Here is a 21908-nt window from a genome sequence, read left to right as displayed (position 1 = left end):
ACCTCATTTTAACTTGATTGCATTTGCAAGGTCCAAATAAGGTCAGTCACAGGTACCAGGCATTAGGACTGGAACATAACTTTTTAGGAGACATCATCTAATCCATATTAGGGCCCATTGGTTATTGGAATATATCATAGAACTATAAAGATGAATACAGTGTGGAACTACACAGTTCACCAGACCAGAACAAAATATTTGCTAAGAAATATGTGCAAGTACAGTATCTATAATTTTTTTTTAAATTAGGAAATGACAAAGTTGGCATTTCAAGTTACCTTTCAGGGTTGTATTTAGTTCCAACTATTATGACTAATTGGGGGAAATATGAGGAGCAGTTAGAAAGTAATAAGAAAAAGGTTGACACTTCAGTACAGAAATGGCTTTCCAGTTAGCCCCAGGCCCTTCGCGGAGTGGCTGGGCTAGGGTGGACAGGCACAGGCCCGCACAGTCCGTGAAGTCCTTGCTCCCCTGACCCTGCTGCACCATCCCCTCTTCCTCACACCTCACAATTTCCTTTTGGGGCTTCATTTTCTTTTCTGCTGGTGCAGCCTCCTTTGGGGAATTCCTGCCCCTCTTTCAGGTCTGTACCCATTAGTCTTCAAGTTCAAGTTGGAATCTGTCCTGGCTGGGCTCAGTAGCTTTAAACAAATCAGGGATGTGGCTGGTTCCCTGAGGGCACTGGCTGTCCAGACTCACAGGGGACTTCTGGGGGCAGCGGGGCCCAGCCCTTCCTACCAGACGGTGCTGACCTCAGGCCCAGCTCCAAACTCACAGACGTGGCACCCAGGCACTCACATCCACCCACCTCTCCATACCACTATCCCTCTCGTCCAGGCCACCATCGTCTCTTGCCCAGCTGTTCTCCCTCCCTCCACGGTGGCCCGTCCTATCCATCCTGCCAGACTAAGTTTCCTAGAACAGAAATCTGATTATCCATTCCCCTCCTCCAAAATCTTTAAATGGATCCTTCAAGATAAAGGATTTTAAAACTCGGCCCTTGGCTTTTGTAAACCGAGCCTCAGTTGCTCCCCTCCCCTGTTCAAGAGCTGCTTTCCTTTAGTATATTTGGGAGATGAGGGGTTGCCAGGGCCTGCCCAGGGATCACCCATGTAGAAGCTGCTTCTCCTGTTGTGCCCCATCCCCCAGGGCTTTGCTGGGGCCACCGCTGCTCGTCACCAGAATCCCTGGGCTCCAGATGCCCCAAGACCTGACCTGCTTCTTCTGCTGGGTATATGCCTCATCACTGTCACTTCTTTATTGTATCTGACTTTGCTGAAGGGTTGGAATAACTCCATACTCCTCAACCTTGCTTGCACATTAGAAACACCTGGGTAGCTTTTACCCCCTTCACCCCTCAGTTAAATCTGAATCTCTAGGGGTGAGGTCCAGGCACAAGAATTTTCCAGAGCCTCCCAGAGGGTCCGATACTCAGCCAGGCATGAGCACAGCTGGGCTAACCAAGGGGAAGTTTCAACGTTGGTAGAGAGAAACATTGAACTCTGATATGACCTTCCTCATAATCCAAGGGAAAAGCCCACAGAAATCCCACAGCCTCCCCAAAGCCTCCCCTGTGGACACCCCCAAGCTCCCAGCCTGACTCCCCTACCTTGAGTCCACTCAGAGGGATCTGGAACTCCAGCTGTGGAATCCTACTCTGCCCCCAGGGAATGAAAGGCACACTAAATCCCGGCAGTACTCTGTCTGGGTTACCCAAAGGAGAAAAGCAGTTCTCACACCTGGGTGTGGGCAGAATCACCAGGGCCCTGCCCCTAACAGAGAGAAGACTCTTGTTATGCAGAACTGGGCGCAGGTCCCATTGTCATTCTGCTCCTTTTTCTGGGCACCCTTAAGAATCTGAAAAGTCAGGGACAACCTGTAAATGAAAGATGTGTCTTTACATTTTGAGCCAGGTAAAATTGTTGGGCCTGTTTTCCTGTCACCTCCCCAGACGTCCAGGAGGCAGTGCATGTATAATGTAGCGGCTCCTAGAAGGGGTCCTTTATCTTTCTCTCTCTCTCTCTCAGCGCGTGCGCACACGCGCACACACACACACACACACACACACACACACACACACATACATAAACAAATCAGAGTAAATAAAACAAAAGAGATCAGGCATGGGCTAAACCATGATATAGTGCGCTCTTGACTAAGAATTACAATCTAACTAATTACATGCACTTGAGATCCAAAGAGTAAAAATCATTTTTAAGATGCAATATAACTAAAAAGAAGATACTATAAATCATCCATGACTTGTTAACTCTTGTTAATTTTTTTCAGTCTTTTTTGATTATACATATTTACAAACATGTACATATCTGTATTAAAATGGGATTATGGAACAGTGTCTTTTGTAACTTGATTTTCCACCTAGCAGTAAACTGATAACATTTTTGCATGTCATTAAATTTTCTTTAACAGCATTTAAAATATAAGCATAGTGTTCCATTGTATAGGTATCTATTGTTACTATTGCTTATTTAGATAAATGACTATTGTCAGAATTTAAATTGTTCCTATGATTTCCCTATTATTAACATGCTGGGATGAATATCCTTGGGGCTTAATCTTTGCACCTGTCCCTGATGGTTTCTTTTGGGGAAATTCAGGAACATGGAATGGTTGAGGCAAGGGTATACTAAAATAGTTAAGGCTTTTGATATCAAAACAGTTCAATGATCCTTGGGAAAGGTTTACCAATTCTCATTTCCACAAATAAGATAAAAAAACAGTATGTGACACTGTATTTCTCACATCCTCATCAACTATGGGCATTATGAGTTTTTAAATCCTTACTAAAGGAATCTTATTTCCCTGATGTTTTAATTTGCATTTCTCTGATTACAACTGAGATCGAATATTAAGCTCTTTTCACATTTAAAAAAATTAACTAGTTTTTAATTGGGAAAGTAATTCATGTACATGGTAAAAATATCAAACAGCATAAAAAGATACACTATGCAACACAAGTCTCCTTCCCACTCTCCAGCCCCAGCGCCCCCAAGGCAGCCTCCCATCACCAGTTTCTTGTTTCTCCTTCCAGAAATATTGTATACTTAAACAAGTATACATCGAAGCAGAAATGCACCTATGTACATATATATTCCCTCTATTTTATGCACTGAGAACAGGTTGCTAGGAAATAAAATACACATTCTGAGCCCTGCCTACCTTTCAGACGTCATCGGTACTGTTCTCCCCACAACACTCCAAGGGCACAGGTCATTTTTGTGCTCTGCAAACACTGTACTCTTTCCTGCCTCGGTGCTTTGTGCTTGCGAGCCCCATTGTCTCAACTCAAATGGCACCTCCTAGAGAAGCCTTCCCAGACCATCTGTTCTAAAATAGCCCCACCCCACCCAATCTCTCACTGTCATAGGTCTTCGTTGAAGTTCCTTCCTAGCATCCGATGCTATCTGGAATTATAGCAATTCTGGGTTGTTCTGTTTGTTCTTTGCCTCTCTCCCCTACCAGGATGTAAGCATCATGATAGCTTGGGTCTGATCTCTTTTGTTCACCTCAATATCTCCAGCATCTGGGACAATTACTAGCATAGTGGAACTGTTCAATTAATATTTGTTGAATGAGTGACTATTGGGCACACTGTATTGTACCTTCCTGTTTTCACTTAGCAGTAAGTGAAAGAGTTCACTGTTGCATGCACACACGAGTGTTGTTTATATATATGCTGTTTACATATATGCTTCATTGTTGATATGGCCACATAGTATTTCTCTGAATCGATATATCATTACTTATTTAACCAGTTCCCCATGGATGGACATTCAATATTTCTAGTATTTTACTATTTCAAACAATGCTCATATATATGTTATTTCATACACATAGGAATATATTCCCAGAAATATTTCTATTCCTAGAAATAGAATCGCTGGGCCATAATGGCCCTTAGTCCCCAGGTCAGGGATCCAATGTGAAGTTCCGCCAGCTGCCAAGTAAATCTTTCCAAATTATCAATTTGTGCCTGGGATATAACCACAGGGTAGTTCTCAGACCCACTGGAACAGCAGAAAGATGGAATTAGATCAAAACTCTATTTGTTGCCTGACCTCCATGAGCCCATTCTAATTGCAGCACCATGATGACATTTCAGGTCCCATATTTAACAGTCTTTTAAATTCTGGATGTTCGCTTTTCCCCAGTGCACAGTTACTCAGACAAACGGCCACAAATCCCCTTTGGGAAAAGGACTGGAGGACTATCTACAGACATACTTGGAATGGTGTTCCTCAAGGGGACCCAGCCTTTCCTTCAATCAGTGAGCTCTGAGGCAATGGGCTCTCCTGGTGAGTACTGTCTGGGCCCTGTAATTCTTTGGGTGTGTGAGCTCTTCCTCTTGGAGCAGGGACTGTGCCTTCACCTCAGGTTGTTGTGAGACCTGACTCTAATTATCGGCTTGGAGGCAATGAGTGGTGATGGAGGAAGATTTTAAGGAAACAAAATGACATCCTGCAAGGCATCTGCTTCCAGTGAGTTCTTTGCACTGTCTCAATATAGGGAGGCACTTGTCTTGATGTGAAGCTGGTTGGAGCCTAAGACGAGTTGGGCACTACAATAGAGGCTAGAACAGAAGTGGCCAAAGGCCCTGGAGACTTGTGAGGCTCCGCTGTGGCTTTGAAAAATGTCTGATTTAAAAGGCATGCCATAGATTTTCTTTCAAAACGAGGCTTACCCTATTTGCATTTATTGACGTCATATGATGGATAGCTCTAGTCCTCCTTCTGGCATCTTACTTTACCTTATGCATTCGCTTTTGAGTGCTTCCTTTGTTTTGTATCTTTCTGTCTGTATGCATGTCTGTTTTCTTCAGGCTATTTCCCTGCTTTGGTGGCAATTTGGCATGCTATTTCCTCTGGAACCACCAGACGTCCTCAGGACTAGATGTCTCACGGCATAAAACCTAAGATACCACACACAAATGCACTGGCTATTTGTTTTACTGCTACACATTTCTGCCCTATAAAGCTTGAGAATCCTGATAAATTCTATTTTGCTCAATGCCCATTCAAAAGAGAAAAACAAAGTTGGTTTATTATTATATATACAGCTTTAGTGAGAGCATTTCTGAGAGAACTTCCATTTTGACCAGGGTCAATGAGCACCAAATCCTCTGCTTACATTTTCCGTTTCTGATGATTAGAAGAATTTTCTGCACACCAGCTTCTGGCTCTTTAAGTCTTACACCTCGTTCCTTTTCCACCACTCACATGGCCTCGGTGGTAGGCACTGTGGGCAGTTTCTATGGCGGTATGACCTCTGACCCTGCTCCTTTGTGTCACAACACCAGCTGGGGCAGCACAGAGGGCGATAGGTATTCCTGGAAGCCTTCCCACACCACGACAGCTGGTGATAACCATAAATGGAAAAGTCTATCAAGTGCATAAATCTATTCCACTCAACCCAAACTACATGTGTCCCGTGTTGACCTCCCCTCACTAGATCCCACTCCAACATCACCTGACATGAGGTGAAGGAAAATTCCAGGTCAAAAGAGATCATGGTCCTTAACTGACTGCAGCAAAACTGACTTCTACAAAATTTTACAAAAGCTTATGCCATGTGAACACTGTCCTTAAAAAGGGCCCATAGAATTGAGAGATCCTAAGCTTAAGCTTCTTCAGGTATAAATCTGCTTCCGCCAACAACAATAAAAAAACACAAATTTTTAACAGAAAGATTGATGATGATAATATCAGAGCAAGGGGAGCTGGCTGGAGGATTCAAATGCTGAATGATGTTAGTCTAAGATCACTCAATACTCTCTCCCCATCCCTAGTAGAGATGCTGTCCCTCGTGGTCTATAATTTAAAATCAAGACATTAATAAACTGCAAAATAGGTGTAAGAAAGTCTAACAAAGTTCTGATTTTTTTTTTCCTCCCACGATGACTGATGCTTTTTAGGAAATAAACATAAAAAATCTTTCACAAAATGTTTCTTGTTCCTTTAGGTTTCCCAGCCTTGTTGGTACTTGTTTGTCGATTGTGCTGATGGGATGAAGTTGAAGAACCCAATAAGAGGAGATTACTCTTCCTAAGAAAGTGTTTAGTGCAGCACTGTTGAATGGAGCTTTCTGTAATGATGAAAATGTTCTCTATCTGTGCTGTCCAAAATGGTAACCACTAGCCACATGTTGCTACTGAGCACTTGAAATGCTAGCTAGTGACACAGAAGAGTTGAATTTTAAATTTTATTTAACTCTAATTAATTAAAATTAAAATTTAAAAAGCACACATGTCTAGGGGCTATCATATAGGACCGAGCAGATATGGAGCCACAGTGAAGGGGAAGATGACACAGAAGTGGCAAGGTGGGAGGGCATGACAGCCAGTGAGCAACAATTTAAGCGAGCAGTCAGGGGTATTTCTTTGTTTTTTTGTTTTTTTTAAATTCAATTTTATTGAGATATATTCACATACCATGCAGTCATACAAAACCTGGGGTGTTCTGAGGTCAGAGGGCCAAGGGACAGTTCTCCCCAGGGGGGCTCCCTGTAGGTCTTTTCTGTTCCTCCTTCTCTAACATTTCCTGGGCAGCCAGGTAGGTGAGACAGGGGGCCAGGGTGACATCTATTACACAGTGAGCAGAGCCCACAATACTTTTAGGGACCCACAAGAATGTTTAAATTTCCTTTAAAAGCAAAAGAAAAAAATGAACTTTTAGGTTGAAGAAAATGTTTTAATATATAGTATCAATATATTCATCTTTATAACAACTCATTCATTCATTCATTCATTCATTCAATGGAGGAAGTGCCCATGAAGGAAAAAGTGCCTAGGGCCCACAAAAATCAAAATGTGGCTGCCCAGAGTGGGGAGGCAAATGCTTCTTCCACCCCTGACAGCCCATCCTGGGCTCCCAGGTATTTGCCTGGCCACCTCCTCCCTGAGGGCCCACCTGCCTCCCAGAATGAGTCCACATGCCCCAGGGCCTGGCACAAAGAAGCCAAACAAGAGAACCAACAATCCTGAAGTCAGGGCTGACCCCCGCAGCCAGGCTTGGAAAATTAGCTTGCAGAAAGTGACATAACTGTGTAAAAGGTACTGGGGGACAGGGAAAGGGTCGGGGACTTTTAAGGTTAAGGGTAATGCTGTGTTCTAGAGACGGTGAGTTTGATGAGCTTTATGACACCCTGATAACTGGCCCTCATTTTACAGAGGAGGAAGCACGAGCTCAGAGAGGTTGGGGATTTGTCCAAGTTCACACAGCTGGGATTCAAACCTTGGTATGTCGTTGATTTGACTCCCAAGCCCAGGTTCCTTCGTCACAGATCCCTGGAACCCCTCCCTCAGCCACCGTGGGGCCACAGGCGTGGCACAACGAGCAGCTTCTGTGCTGACTACCCCGTCGTCTCTGAAGGCTGTTGCAACCTCGGAATTCCTGCTACCCCGAAACCCAACCTTCCAGAGTTGATCCTAAGAAGGCAAATATCCTCAATTTCCCCTTTCTGCATGTGTTGAGTAAGGTTCTCCATCCAGTAACCAGGAAAGCGAGAAAAGAAAACGACTTGGTTGTTTTAAGCCCCGAAGCCCACCTCCCATTACGCACGGTCCGGCCGGCGGGAATGGACCTCGGCGCCTTTAAATCCCGCCCGGGAACGCCCAGGGCCGGGCCTCGCCTTTCCTAGATCCCCAGGCTGGGAATTGCTGGTCTCGGCACGTCCGCGAGGCTCCTCCTCTCGCCGTGCCCCACGCCCCACGGGCCTCCGGGGCGCATCGGCGGTCGCGATAATGAGCCGCATCTACCACGACAGCGCCCTCCGCAACAAGCCGGTGCAGAGTGCGCGGCTGCCCGGGGCCTGGGACCCCGCGGCCCACCAGGGGTAGGCCCCGCCGCGCCCCGTGCACCCCCGCAGGGCCTGCGATCGGGACCCGCGACCCCACCGCGCGCCTCTCGGACCCGGCCTTCGTCGCCGCCCGCCACCTCTCTCCACAACCTCGAACCCGGGCTCCGGGATTCGGGGGGACGGGAGGACGGGGGAGGGGAACGGCTGGGGTGGCCAAAGCCGCCTCTCCGGCCCCCAGTCAGCTCTTTCCAGCGCGCGCGCCCGCCAACCCCGCAGCCGGAGCGCGCCCTGTAAGACGCAGCCGGGCTTAAACCTCACCGCCTGTCCCCGGTACCCCCGGGAGAGGGTCCCAGCTCCTAACCTGGGCTCAAAAGAGGTTTCCGTCCCTACCTCGTCCCCATGACTATAAACTCCGGTTACTATAAACTCCAGTGTTATCTTGCCTCCCGACCTTTGCAGAAGGGGCGGCATCCATACGGCGACCGGAACACCGCCGGGAATTGGCGGGCGGGGCGAGGCAGGGCCTGCCTGGGGTCGGGTGTGGAGGATCGGGAGGGCCCGGCCCTCTCCTCACCGAGGTTATGAGAAAAAATGAGCCCTTCCATTGGCAATGGCAAACACTAGAGGATTTGGGTGGGTGCTGAATAGGGACAAGTAAGGCAGAATGAGTTTTATGTTCTCACCTCCATCCTTCTCCCATTTTCATCTTCTGCTGCCCCTACCCCTCTACCATTACTGTGGTTCCAAAAACGGAGGTCCCCAGGTTCGGCTTTTATGAAAACTAGACTCAGAGTGCTGGGGTTTTCCACCTCCTCTCAGGGACCCACCTTGCCATCTTGAGCTAGTCACAGAAATTCTGAGTCTAGGTTTTTCCACCTCTAAAGTGGGAATAAACATTTCCTCACTAGGTTGTTGACCATGTGGATATGAATGAGAATAAGAATATGAAAGTGTTTTCAAACAGGTGAAAAGAAAAGATAATTATAGCAGCTTAGACCCCCTCCCACTCTGGTTAAATAGAAAAAGTGAAGTCTTTTATATGTACTGAGCATGTAATAGTTAATAAAACTCCTTCATGTGCATGATCTTAACGTGATCCTCAGGGGAGCAGAGTGAGACACCTGTTGCTCTCCCCATTTTGTAGATATCAGGGCTGAGGCTCTGGTTAGGGAAACCCCCAGTGGCCCTGCAGCTTGATCTTAGAGCGGCCTGACAAGGCTCCTTCTGCCCTCTGAGCTGCACCCAGCCTTTGGGACCCTTGAAGGAAAGGAAGCCCAGAGGCTCAGCAACGGGCCTGTTCAGGGGCCACGTGATTAGGAGACCTGTGTGGACTTGCCTGTGTTCCAGGGCAGACTCTGACCTGAACCATCAGCCTCCGGTTGTGGCTCTTACCTGAGGACTCACAGATCTGGCTGAGCCCTTCTTTCTTTCTTGTACCCAGGGGAAACGGTGTCCTGCTGGAGGGAGAGCTGGTGGACGTATCTCGGCACAGCATCTTGGATGCCTGTGGTAGGAAGGTGAGGGTGTTCCCTGGGCGGCTCCTGCAGAGCCTGGCTTCACAGTGCTCACCCTCAAGAGGTGTCTCTCTGCACCAGGGTCTGCGGGTGCCAATGACTTGGGAGCCAGCTCCTTTCTTGAGGGGCCTACTAGGCAGGTGGGAGGGAGGTTGGGAGATCAGCAGCCAAATGGGCTGCCGAGCTGTTCTGAGCAATGGACAGGTGAGAGAGCCTGGATTCTTGCCAGAGGAGCCTGGGTCATAGCTGAGAAGACAGTTTAGGCTCTAAACCCAAATAGTGTGTTTGGGACCATGATTGGGAGAGTTGAGAGTTGGAAAGGATGAGGTGAGTGGTTCAGGACAAAGGCTATGGATGCTGAAGAGGTCCTGTCGTCTTCTGATGGGACAGAGTTAGCAGGGCTAGGACCCAGGCTCTGTTTTCTGGTCTGGTCTGGTGGTTCTGACCTGAGTTGATGGACGAGTACAGGGCGGATTAACAGCCTGTGTGGGTGTGGGGTCAATGGTCGCTTTACTCTTTTTGAGTACCAGATCTCTACCTGGGAAGTGGTGGGCACTGTTAATTGTTTGGATTTGAGTTATTTTAAATGTAGTGGTAGAGTTTGCTGTTAGAAGGAGCCTTGAAATGGCTTCATTTTTATAAACTGGTGAATTTCTTGGCATGGACTTGCTTATCTTTTAATATCTCTTTTTGTGGCTGGGCATTTTGGAATGTTGGGGTTTTACAAAGCAGGTCACCTCTATGGGCCTGGACCTCCACAGATACGCAGATTGGGGAGCAGCAGGGTTGGGGGATAGGAGAGTTCTGTTTTCTGGGCCTTTGCTTCTAGCCTGAATGTGAAGTGTACATTGCTGACACTGTCAGGGGCTTCAGTTCCCGTGTCACAGGCCCGCCAACCCTCCTGGGGGGTCATGCCCTTGATCATTACTCCAGCCAGGTGTCCACCACACACCTGGCACTCACCATCCCATACTAGCCTGCATCTCTTTCCTGAGCACTAGTTCTGAATTTCCACCCCCCAACCCCCTTTTCAAGTAGCCCCATCCAGATCTGCTGACAATCCTATCTCCTTGGTGTCTAAAACTGAGCTGATCAAAATATCCTCTCAAGGCAAGATAGAGGCCCAGGGCTACATGGAGCCTCCTTTTGTCTCCTACACCCCACAGGAACAGCTTCAGCAACCTGCTCACCAGTATCTTTATACCAAGAGATGTTTTGTTACACCTTATTCTCCTTAGCACACAAGTCAGCAGGGTGGGCACACCAATCCAGACACCGTCCCCAGCACCCCCTATCCAGCCGGCCCAGGAGTGCCCCACTGTACCCCCACTCTGAAGCAGGCCTCCTGTTGGGGTTGGCTTGCTCTCACAGGCAGGGGCGTTCTCCCCAGCCCTTCAAATGTGCCTCTTCTGAGATTCTTGTTCCTGAAGATAGTGTGGTAGCCCTCCCAGCCACCGGCCTACAACCCCCAGCTGTCTCCTCCCTGCCCACAGCCAGCCAAGCACTGCTGAGTCCTGATGGGCTCCTACCTTGGCCATTCCTCCCCCTTCCCTTTCCATGCCCACTCACCCCAGATGGGCCTTCAGAATCTCCAACCTGTCCATGTATGACCTTCTGCCTGTCCACCTGCCTTCTGCCTGCTCCCCAAAGCCCATTCCTGCCCTGCTGCCAACTTCTATTTCCTCAAAAACATCTCTGAGGGTCTCACTGCTGCTCAAAAACATTTCAGGACTCTGTTGTCTACTGAATAAAATCCAAAATCCAAATGCCAGCTTAAAGCCTGTCTCAAACTGATCCCATCTGCTTTCCCAGCCTGGGCTCCCACAAGCTTCCAAGTGCCCTGTGTTGCTCAAACATGCACTCAGGACTTTTATGTCCCAGGCTTTTAATATTCTTCCTACACCCTTATCTCTGCATTTACAGGTTTCTCCACACTCTGAGACTTCGCCTTCCTTGTTTCTCCCAGGAAGTTGTCTCCTCTTCTTCAATCTCTTGGAGCATTTCCTTGGCCCTGTTTTTATTAGAATAGTGGCAAATAGCATTGACGACATACTTAATGCTTTATACCTTGTTTGTTCCTCCATTGTATTTTATTGAATCCTTACAACACTGCAAGTAGATATCACTCTGTCCCCATGTTACAGGGGCTACTGAGGCTCAGGAGGGCTGGGAGGGGCAGAGTGGCTGCTCTGATTCAGGGCTCCCTTTTGGTGTTCTTTTCATGATTTTTTGTCTGCTTCCAATCCTGCTTTATAGTATTTGGGGTCCTCAGTGCTTGATTTATGGTTTTCTGCACATATTTTCTGTCTCTGGTTATGTGGAGGCTTGGGGTCAGGCCCTGTACCCAACCTGTTATCGACTCCTGGCATGGTTTGTTATGTGTGGCAGGTGTTTTATTGCATACGTGAATGAATGAATGAATGTATGAGTGGAGGGATCTGCTCAGCTTGAACATCTTTTGGAGCTGAGGTGGGGTTCTGGGATGGAGGGCGAGGTTGGGGAGGGAGGGCTGCAGCCAGAGCTCAGTGGAGACTGTGGGAGGGGGTCTGGGCAGTGGAGGCAGCCCCCTCATTCTCTCTATCTCTCTCTGCCTGGCCCCAGGAACGCTACTATGTTTTGTATATCCAGCCCAGTCACATCCATCGCCGTAAATTTGACCCCAAAGGAAATGAAATTGAGCCCAACTTCAGCGCCACCAGGAAGGTGAACACGGGCTTCCTCATGTCATCCTACAGTACGTATTTCCCCTCCCTTCCCCCTGTCAAGGCTCTCCTACCAGCATGGCCTTCCTTTGTCTCCTGAGCCCCTTGGTCCCTTCAAGGCTTCTTCCCCTCATGGTTGGCCTTGAAGCCTGACCCTGAGTGGCCCCGTGGCTGGACTCCTTCCTGCCCCCCATTCACCTACTCAGAGGTTTTCCATTGCCTCGCCTCAGTGCCTGGGGCCCGGCTGGCCTTGTCAACTCCTGCCTTCTGCTGCTGTCTGGTTCTGTTTTCCATGAACCTGGCACTGTGCTCTAACTGCCTTTGTGCAGAGCCCAGGCCAGGCCCCCGGTGACCTCCATTTTTTTTTAATTTTTAATTTTTATTGTGGTAACATATATACAACACAATATTTCCCATTTTAACCATTTTCATGTGTTCCATTCAATGCTATTAATTACACTCATAATATTGTGCTATCATTACCATCTTCCATTTCTAAAACTTTTTCATTACTCAAAACAGAACTCTATACCCATTAAACAGTCGTTCCCCATTCCCTCACCACCTCTTGTCCCCCGTCACTCCAGTTCCTGGTAACCTGTAATCTACTTGCTATCTATTCTAGTTTGCTAATGCTGCTGGAATGCAAAACACCAGAGATGGATTGGCTTTTATAAAAGGGGGTTTATTTGGTAACACAGTTACAGTCTTAAGGCCATAAAGTGTCCAAGGTAACACATCAGCAATCGGGTACCTTCACTAGAGGATGGCCAATGGTGTCTAGAAAACCTCTGTTAGCTGGGAAGGCACGCGGCTGGCATCTGCTCCAAGTTCTGGTTTCAAAATGGCTTTCTCCCAGGATGTTCCTCTCTAGGCTGAGTTCCTCAAAAATGTCACTCTTAGTTGCACTTGGGATATTTGTCCTCTCTCAACTTCTCTGGAGCATGAGTCTGCTTTCAACGGACATCTTCAAACTGTCTCTCATCTGCAGCCCCTGTGCTTTCTTCCAAGTGTCCCTCTTGGCTGTAGCTCCTCTTCAAAACGTCACTCACAGCTGCACTGAGTTCCCTCTGTCTGTCAGCTCATTTATATGGCTCCAGTGACTCAACTTAGACCCATCCCGAATGGGTGGAGCAACACCTCCATGGAAATTATCCAATCAGAGTTATCACCTACAGCTGGGTGGGGCGCATTTTCATGCAAATCTAATCAGCACCAATACGTCTGCCCCACAAGGCTGCATCAAAGAATATGGCTTTTTCTAGGGGACATAATACATTCAAACCGGCACACTATCTCTATGTATTTGCTTATTCTAGGTATTTCATATAAGTGAAATTATTCAATATTTGTCATTTTGTGACTGGCTTATTTCACTTAGCATCATGTTTTCAGGGTTCATCCATGTAGTAGCATGAATTAGAACTTCATTCCTTTTTAGGACTGAATTATATTCCATGGTATGGATATACCACATTTTGTTTATCCATTCATCTGTTGTTAGACATTTGGGTTGCTTCCACCTTTTGGCTATTTGTGCATAACGCTGCTATAAGCATTGATGTGCAAATATGTGTTCAAGTCCCTGCTTTCAGTTCTTATGGGTATATGCCTAGGAGTGGGATTGCCAGGTGATATGGTAATTGTATACTTAACTTTCCAAGGAGCCCACCAAACTGTTTTCCACAGCAGCTGCACCATTTAACAGTCTCACCAAGGATGTACTAATGTTTGTTTTTTTCTACCTTGTCGCCAACACTAGTTATTTTCTGTTTTGTTAATAATGGCCATCCCAGTTGGTGTGAAATGTTACCTCATTATGGTTTTGATTTGCATTTTCCTAATGGCTAATGGTGTTGAGCATCTCTTCTTGTGCTTGTTGGCAGTTTCCCTGGTGACCTCCATTTTATTGCTAAAGTCCTCATTTGGTTTCTGGGCCCTCCATGAACTGTAGAAGGACCTCTTGGCTGTCTGCTCCAGTATGAGAAGTGTTTGTGGTTGAGGTGGGAATCCATCCATCTGCCCAACATTTATTTTTCATTCATACTTTCAGTTTTTCACTGATTGTCTGAATGTTTCATGAGCGTTTACCATGTATCAGGCTCTGTGCCATGCAGTGGGTGTACAGGGATGATCAAGATGCAGTACCTGAACTCAAGGTGTTTCCAGTCTGGAGGAGGAGACAGGTGGGCCTGTGATTGCAGCCAGTGTGAACAGGTCAGGCCTAGGTTGCACCAGGGGCCTGGAGACCTGGGGAGGGGCTCTGAACCCAGGGAAGCATGGGTAGGGAGGTTTTCTGGAAGAAGGAACACCAGAACGGAATCCTGAAGGATAAGCAGGCATCAGCCAGGGCACCTGGGCTAGGAAGGGTGTTTCCGAGAGGGGGCGGCAGGCCCAAGACTCCGTGATCCAGGCAGAGGGAAGCGTTGCAGGGCAGTCAGCTGGAGAGGTGAGGCTGGGAGGTCGGCAGGACCGGATTGTTCCAGGCTCAGAGGGGCACTAAGGGGCTGCTCAACTGACGGAGCCCTTTAGTGAGTGGTTTTAAGTAGCTGAGCGACACAATTAGCTTTGCTTAAAAAAAAAAATCTCTGGGATGGAAAATAGACTGAGAAGGCCTGTCAGAATCTGTTATGGTAACCCAGGAAGGAGATGAAGAGGGCCTAAATTAAGGACTTGTCAGTGGGGATGAGAGACTGGATGGACTCAAGATAGAAAAGGGGGAAGGGCCTCAGAGTTAGGATACAGGAGTAGGAGGAGGAGGGGCCAGGATGACTCCAGGGTATGGGCTTGGGTACCAAGTATTGAAGGATGGAGTACAAGAGGAGCGGGTTTGGGGAGAAGGGTTACATTTGCGATATGTTGGGTTAGAATTGCCAGTGGCACTTCCAGGTAGAGGTGAGGGGACTGGGGACTTGCAGGTGGTTCTAGAAGTTGGGGAGTGGGCTAGGCTGGCAGCACCTATGTACACCTATGTAGGAGTGATCAGCACATTGAGAGCATTAAAGCTATGGGAATGGATGAAATTACCCAGGAGGAGAAGAGAGTGGGCCCAGGAGGCCCTCTTGGGGAACAGCAACAATAAGAGGTGGACAGAGGAAGGAGTCCTGTAGAGAGCAGGAGAAGGAACCACTGGGGAGGTCTGAAGGAAATGGGGAGGACGTGCGGCGTCTGAAGCCCAGTGAAGTTGAGGGAACAAGAGTGAGGAGGTGGTAGGGGCCTCAGGTGCCTCCTGAGGCCCAGGGAGATCGGAGCATCCGGTGGGTTTAGCAATTAAGAGCTCACTTGGTGACTATGGTAGGGGTGCAGGGGAGTTGGTGTAGGGTGTGGAATAGTGGGTGTTGAAGCTGGAAAGCAGGAAGGCATTGAGGAAAGATGAAGGAGTGAGGAAGGAGAGAAGGGTCCCCAAGGAGGAGGGTGGGTGGGATCTGGAGCCCAAATGGAAGAACTGGCTTGAGGCGGGGGCAGGGGGGAGGCACCTCTTCCTTTGACCAGAGGGAGGGAGGAGAGGTTGCATGCATGGGGTGATAGGTAAGTTGACAGGCAGGTGGTGGCAGGACAGTGAGAAGGCCTCTGCCTGATGGCTTCCGTTATCTTGAGAAGTAGGAGGCAAGATGGCTTGTCTGGGGGACATTGTGTAGGGCAGAGAATTGACAATGGAGCTGTTTGGAATTCTGTGTGGGAGAGCTGTCTGGGTAATCCCAGGAGGTGTCTCTGGCAGGGCTTGGCCGGGGTTTAGACCATGAATGAAACGTGGTCTGGTCTGAGCAGTTGGCTGGGATGTTCTCCATCAGAGAATGGTGTGGAGAAGGCCACCTGTTGCGTGGCTCCAGGGTTGCTGTGTGCGGTGTGGCCACATGTACCTTCTTGGGGTCTTGGGAGGTCCCCAGCCATGCGTGGATGGGCTTCACTTTCTTGTTCTGGGAGCCTTAACAGTCAGTCAGAGAGCACTCGCCACCCCACCCTCGACCTCCAATGAGGTCTGGAGATTTGGGCCTTTTGGGGTGGGAAAGGGAGGCTGTTGGGTTCCCCCCTGAGGCAGTGAGCTCTGTCAGGGCTAGTGTGAGCAGACCAATAGAGAGCATGGGTAGCACCAAAGTGTATTCCTGGTTCTAGCAGACCTATCCCAGCCAGGGAGACCCTGAGAGTTCTGTGAGTGTACTGCCTGGCCACCAGGGTCTCGGTGAAAAGGCAGGATCGTGAGGTGGGTTTGAATCCTGCCTCTTCTACTGACTAGCTCTGTTACCTTGGGCAAGTTACTTAACCCCTCTAAGCATTGGTTTTCTCAGTAAAGTGGGAATAATGAAACATATTAACACTCATTGAGGATTTTCTATTTGCCAGACACTGTGCTAAGTGCTTTGCTTGCATTATTTCATTTACATCCGATGTCAGTCCTGTCAGGTTGGTACCATCTTTAATGCCTATTTTTCAGGCACAGAGAGGCTAAGTAACTTGCCCAAGGACACACAGCTGCTAAGCAGTAGAGCCCAGATTTGCCCCAGGCTGCCTGCTATGGTGTTCCTTGATGGGTACTCACTGAATTGAAATTCAGAATCTGTCTTACGTGTGATTGTGAGGGTGCAATGAGGAAATGGGTGTAAAACCCTCAACTCTTCCTGACTTGTAAAAGGCCCCGCATAAGTGCTTACTCTTAAATCAATAACCACCCTCTCATTCTATGTGTCTGCAGAGGTGGAAGCTAAGGGGGATACCGACAGGCTCACGCTTGAGGCACTGAAGGGGCTGGTGAATAAGCCAGAGCTGCTTGTGCTGACAGAGAGCCTCACTCCGGACCAGACAGTGGCGTTCTGGATGCCCGAGTCAGAGATGGAGGCGATAGAACTTGAATTGGGGGCCAGCGTGCGGCTGAAAACTCGGGGTGATGGCCCCTTCCTGGGTGAGCAGTGCAGTCCTCACTTTGGCCCGATGCTACTGTGTGGCACATGGGGTCTCCTGCTTCTTTCTGAGGCTCCCCCACCTCTCCTATTTAGGGTTCATGGGAGCAGCCACATCTGGCCTCTGTGGGAACATGATCCCTCGAGATTTATTCCTAAGCCCCTTGACTAGTGGTGTCCCTTAGCCTGGATAGTCTGGGTCCCAGGGTGTCCCCCAATCTCATGTTTTGCGGGCGGCCTCTCCCATCTAGAGCCTTGGGGGTCCTACCTGGGGCCTCACTGGCCCACCCAGGCCTGGAGAGAACAATGGCTTACCCAGTCCTAGGAGACCCCACCATGGATCACCTCCCACCTACCCCACCCTGTGTTTCTGCTACAGGGAGAGAAGCCATTTCACTTTCTTCCCTTGTTTCAGATTCACTGGCCAAACTTGATGCTGGGACAGTGACCAAGTGTAATTTCGCTGGTGATGGAAAGACAGGGGCGTCTTGGACAGACAACATCATGGCCCAGAAGTCTTCAGAGGGGGCTGTAACTGAGACCCGAGAGCAGGGGGACGGGGCCGAGGATGAGGAGTGGGTAGGTCGAGGGAGATGGCAGTGGATCTGGGGTTGGTGCGTTCTCTCTCGGCAGGAGTTTTGTACGTGCTTGTTGTGGCTGGGTGTCTAAGCTGAGGAGGAGACCGCAGGAGGGATCTTACCCCCATCTTTGGTAACGGGCTCATCTGTAGCGTTCTGAGCGTGCATTAGCTGTCGGGAAGATTCCTTCATGGCACGGAGGGTGACCACCTGGGACCTGTCTTGTTGGTGTCTGAACACCTGGGTCTACATTGAAACCCTAAAAGGTCTGTAAAGGCAAGGGGAGGAGAGAAGGGGTGCGAGGGAAGCAGTGACAGTCATTATGTCTTGCAGAACATGTTTGCTTCAGGTAAATACTCATATTTGTTGCCTGAGCATTTATTCTCCTTTGGTCTGGGCTCCCTGCCCGAAGTGGCTGGGAAGTGGCTGACTTGGTTCTTACTAGTTTCTGCCCCACAGCCTGTTCACAATTGATTTGTTTTTCTGAAGTATATTTCACCTGAAGATTTGGACTGATGATAAAGGCCCCAAACTGAAAATTCAAAACAAAGAAGCCGCAAAAAAAAAAAAGAGGACTGTTTATCTAGGTGATGAAGATGACTTTTGCCAAATGAAGCAGGGGCAGGTAGTATAGAAGGAGTAGATTCCCTTTTGTCTTAAAGGGGGTGTTGGCCTGAAAACAGTTGAGAGCTGCTGGGTTGGCTCCTGAGAGCAGCTCCAATGAGTGAGATCAAGGTAGTGACCTTGGACCCCACCAGTACCAACTGACCGGATCCTTGTTGTTTAAGTCCTATGACTTAAGACTTTTAAGAAATGTCCTCTCTTCACGTCTCTTTATCCCTTTGGATTTCTCTAGGACGACTGAGGTTGGTGAGAGAGGGAGCAGCTCTGGGACCCACCAGCACCTTCCATAGCATGGTTGAATATTTCCTCCATCGACTTCTGCTCTGGATGGCGAGAGCACAGTCTGCCAAGCCTTGCCTGGTTCTTCCCTACAGCCCTTTGAACAAACTCTGCTAAAATAAAATCCGAGACCAAGACGGTAGGGCGGGGCCCATGCTGGGCTCATGAGGTCCCTCCCCTGGTGCCAGTCTAGCCTTCTTGGACATGTCCACGTGGCCCTTGCCCTGGCTGACAGTCTTGTTTCTGGAGGCAGGTGATGGGTGAGGCCTCAGGACAATCTGAGATGAACTGGACTTGGTGAGAACTGGGGGCCATCCCGCATCTGAATGCAGGGTGGCTCAGGGGAGAGGTTAGCGGCTTCTATTCTCATTATGTTTCCTGTCTTCATCATACACATACACACAGACCTCATGGCATCTACTGCTCCTTCCCAACAAACTCTACCTTTCCCCAGAGTCTCACTTAGTGCTGTTTTTCCTCCTTTCCTCAGTATCTCCATGTCATAGCATCTGCTCTCCTGCTTTGAGCCTCCTCACCTACCTTATCCTTCCCCCCTGAAGCTGCAAGTTCTTAACTTCTCCACTGACTCCATGCCACCTTGAAGTTTCCTGTCTTTGGACCCCCTGGCTGGTTTCCTGTGGGTTCTGTTCTCCGGGAGGCCGACAGAATTCATTGGTGTGACCAGCTGGTCCACATCTCCACCAGGCCAACAATTTTGACAACCCCTTTTTTGTATCTTGAGAACTTTTTTTGAATGAGCAAATCTTCAGAAAAGGATTCTTCCATACTGATTAGATTTTTGCCATGTGTAAGTGATCTCCCAGCTGAGCAATATCCTGATTAGGATGCCATTTCTCTTTGCCTTGCTGGGTAGTGTACCCAAACCCAGATCTGTGAAAGGATGGGTAATGGTGGAGAACCAACAATTATTGAGCCCTCTAATATGTCAGCACAGTACTAGATGCTTTCCATGACAGTAATTATAACCACCGCCTGTTGAGTGCTTCCTGTATGCTGGTACTGTGCTAAACACTTGGATTGTCTTATTTAATCTTCACCATAATTCCAGTAGGTACATAAGATTGTTATCCCCATTTTTTCATATGTCACTGAAGCTCAGAGGCTCCATAGCTAGTATGTAGAGGAGAGAGAAATTTAAACCCAGGCAGTCATTTTTCAAAGCCCATATTTGTAACTACTAGACTATTCTTCCATGTGCATATTATATAGAGGGGGAAAGGGGCCTCAGAGAAGTTAAGCAATTTGCCTAGAGTTATATAGCTAACATGATTGGCAGAGCCAGAATTCAAATCCAGATGGCTGTCTGAGGCAAAAGTTACGCTCCTCCACTGCTCCCCACCTCCCTTGGCCTACAGAGGGATGCAGGGCGCAGAGACGGCCTGGCCCGTGAAGCAGGGTTGTATTTCCATACTTCAGGGGACTTGCCCAAACCCTTGACTGCTGATCTGCCCAGGCTGAGACCAGCTCTATTGCTATCAGCAGTTGAGCAATTCATACTGTGCTTCCAGTGTTTATTATCATATTTCAAACACTTATTTGCCTTCCTGTGTATTTGAAACTGGGTTCAACTCTATGACTATGAAGCTTGAAAGTGACCCTTCAGCTGGGCCTTCTGCAGTCATGGGTCTCTTCTGTTCTTGTTGCCCTTTTCTTAGTCCATGTCCTTACACTCTCTCACCAGCGCCTCACTGGTGTCCAGTGTCTGAATGGGGCTGGCTCAGAGACAGGTCATACTGGGATCTCAACCAAGGGTGACCAGCAAGGCAGCTGAGCAGGAGCAGTCTGGGGACACTGACTAGGGCAGAGGCGCCTAGTTTGGGCTTTCTGCCCACCATGGCCAGAGGGAACGGCAAGTTCACAGGAGTGGGTCACCATTCCAAGCACCAGGGAAGCACAGTGTGTCAGTGGGGGAAGTCCTGAGGCAACAAACAGGATTTGGTGTCTTTATGGTGCTTCAAGAAGAAGAAGGCCACTGGGACTGGAGCTCGGAGAAAGGGTGGGGGTGGGCATCCAGCAGTGCATCCTAAGGCCTGTTAGGGGTTTTGGACTTCACCCTAAGCGTCCTGGAAGCCAGTGATCTATGGAGAGTGGTAAGGTCTAATTTGTATGTTTCAAAGATCAGTTGACTATGGAGACATTGGAGGCATTGAGCCAGGTTAGGAGACTGTTGCATTTGTCCAGGTGAGAGGCTCTAGTGGTTGGGTCTCTAGAAGTAGCAGTGGAGGTGGAAAAAAAGAAAATGATTAGAGGGGCATTTGGAGGGGCAGGATCAACAGGACTTATGGGAAGAGGAAGGGATCAAGAAGGAGGACCAGAATCTGGGTGAATGGAGTGCTGTGGTGGGTAAGCAGTGATGTTTCAGTCTGGAGTCAACCTGTCTGGTTGGCAGGAACCCAGCCAGTAGCCAGAAGTGTAGGGAGCTGAATCCAGCCCCTGGGGAAGGATTCCAGGCTCAGCAGGTAGGGAAACTAAGACAGAACCTATTCCCTAGCACTAGAAAAGGAGAGGATGGTCAGCTGCTGTGGCTCAGGCTGTGTGAGCACCCAGGGCTCATACTTGACACTCTGGGTAGAAGACCAGTGACAGCAACACTCAGCCTCAGGCTGCCGGAGAGATGGTGAGGTCAAACTCCCCCAGTCCTGGGGCAGGCAGGGCTCCCGCTTTAGCTATACTTGCAGGCAGTGGTATGGGCCTGGCCTGTGGGTAAGTGGGTAAGTGCATTAGTTGATACAGCTATGGGGAGCTGAAGACAGTGCAGGTCAGGGAAATGAGGGTGAAAACCTGTTCCCCTGGCCCCTCTCCCCAATGGCTTCCAGGACAGCTTTCTGAAACCCATTACTCCCCAGATGAAAAATTTTCCTTAAGTCACAGCTCATCACAATATCACAGCCTCTTTTCTCTGTTTGCCTCTTTATGAGCTTTGGGCCTTATTCCAGAGCAACCTGGAAGGATCATCTGCAGTTGTTAATAGATGCTAGAAACAGTAAGGTGGGTGGGTTGGGAGGGGGTATTTAGATTAAATAAAATCAAACATTTCTGTGGGTTTCTCAGAGCTTTTAATATGCTAATGTTCATTGTGACTCTTCAAGGCAGTGCATACTTGCATATTTCCCATATTTAGTTGACCTTTGAGCCCTTTGGGGAGGGAGCCTCTCATAACACTGGATTGGAAAGGATGCTCTGGTCCTACTGGGGCTGGCCATTCCAGGAACAGGTCAGTCTCCCACCTCCATGGTCTGGCCGACCCTCTTCTGTCTGGGAAGTTCCTTTTCTCCTCTGTCCACTTGAATTTTTATTTCTCCTCCAGTGTCAGCTCAGATTCCTTCCCTGGGCCTAAGGATGGAAATGGCCAGTTACTTTATACCCCCAAACGGATCCCAAGCAAATCCTCTCAGCTTCATTGTAAGGAAAGTTTTTTTTCTTTTTATTTAAAATATTTATTAATATGAATCAAGGTTCATTAAACCCAGAATAACAGAT

General features: G+C 48.5%; 1 protein-coding gene across 1 annotated transcript; it reads left to right on the top strand.

The window, feature by feature from the left end:
- The first annotated feature begins 7667 nt into the window (after window positions 1-7667).
- On the top strand, window positions 7668-20653 carry ARPIN (actin related protein 2/3 complex inhibitor). Its single transcript, XM_037833045.1, has 6 exons — window positions 7668-7851; window positions 9257-9332; window positions 11931-12063; window positions 16722-16928; window positions 17342-17505; window positions 18361-20653. Exons 1-6 carry the CDS (start codon window positions 7760-7762, stop codon window positions 18367-18369), a joined length of 681 nt encoding a protein of 226 aa, XP_037688973.1. The 5' UTR covers window positions 7668-7759; the 3' UTR covers window positions 18370-20653.
- The last annotated feature ends 1255 nt before the right edge of the window (window positions 20654-21908 follow it).

The sequence above is a fragment of the Choloepus didactylus genome, chromosome 4 (assembly GCF_015220235.1).
Source record: "Choloepus didactylus isolate mChoDid1 chromosome 4, mChoDid1.pri, whole genome shotgun sequence".
In the NCBI taxonomy this organism is placed as follows: domain Eukaryota; kingdom Metazoa; phylum Chordata; class Mammalia; order Pilosa; family Megalonychidae; genus Choloepus; species Choloepus didactylus.
This window is presented reverse-complemented; position numbering and strand designations above follow the sequence as displayed.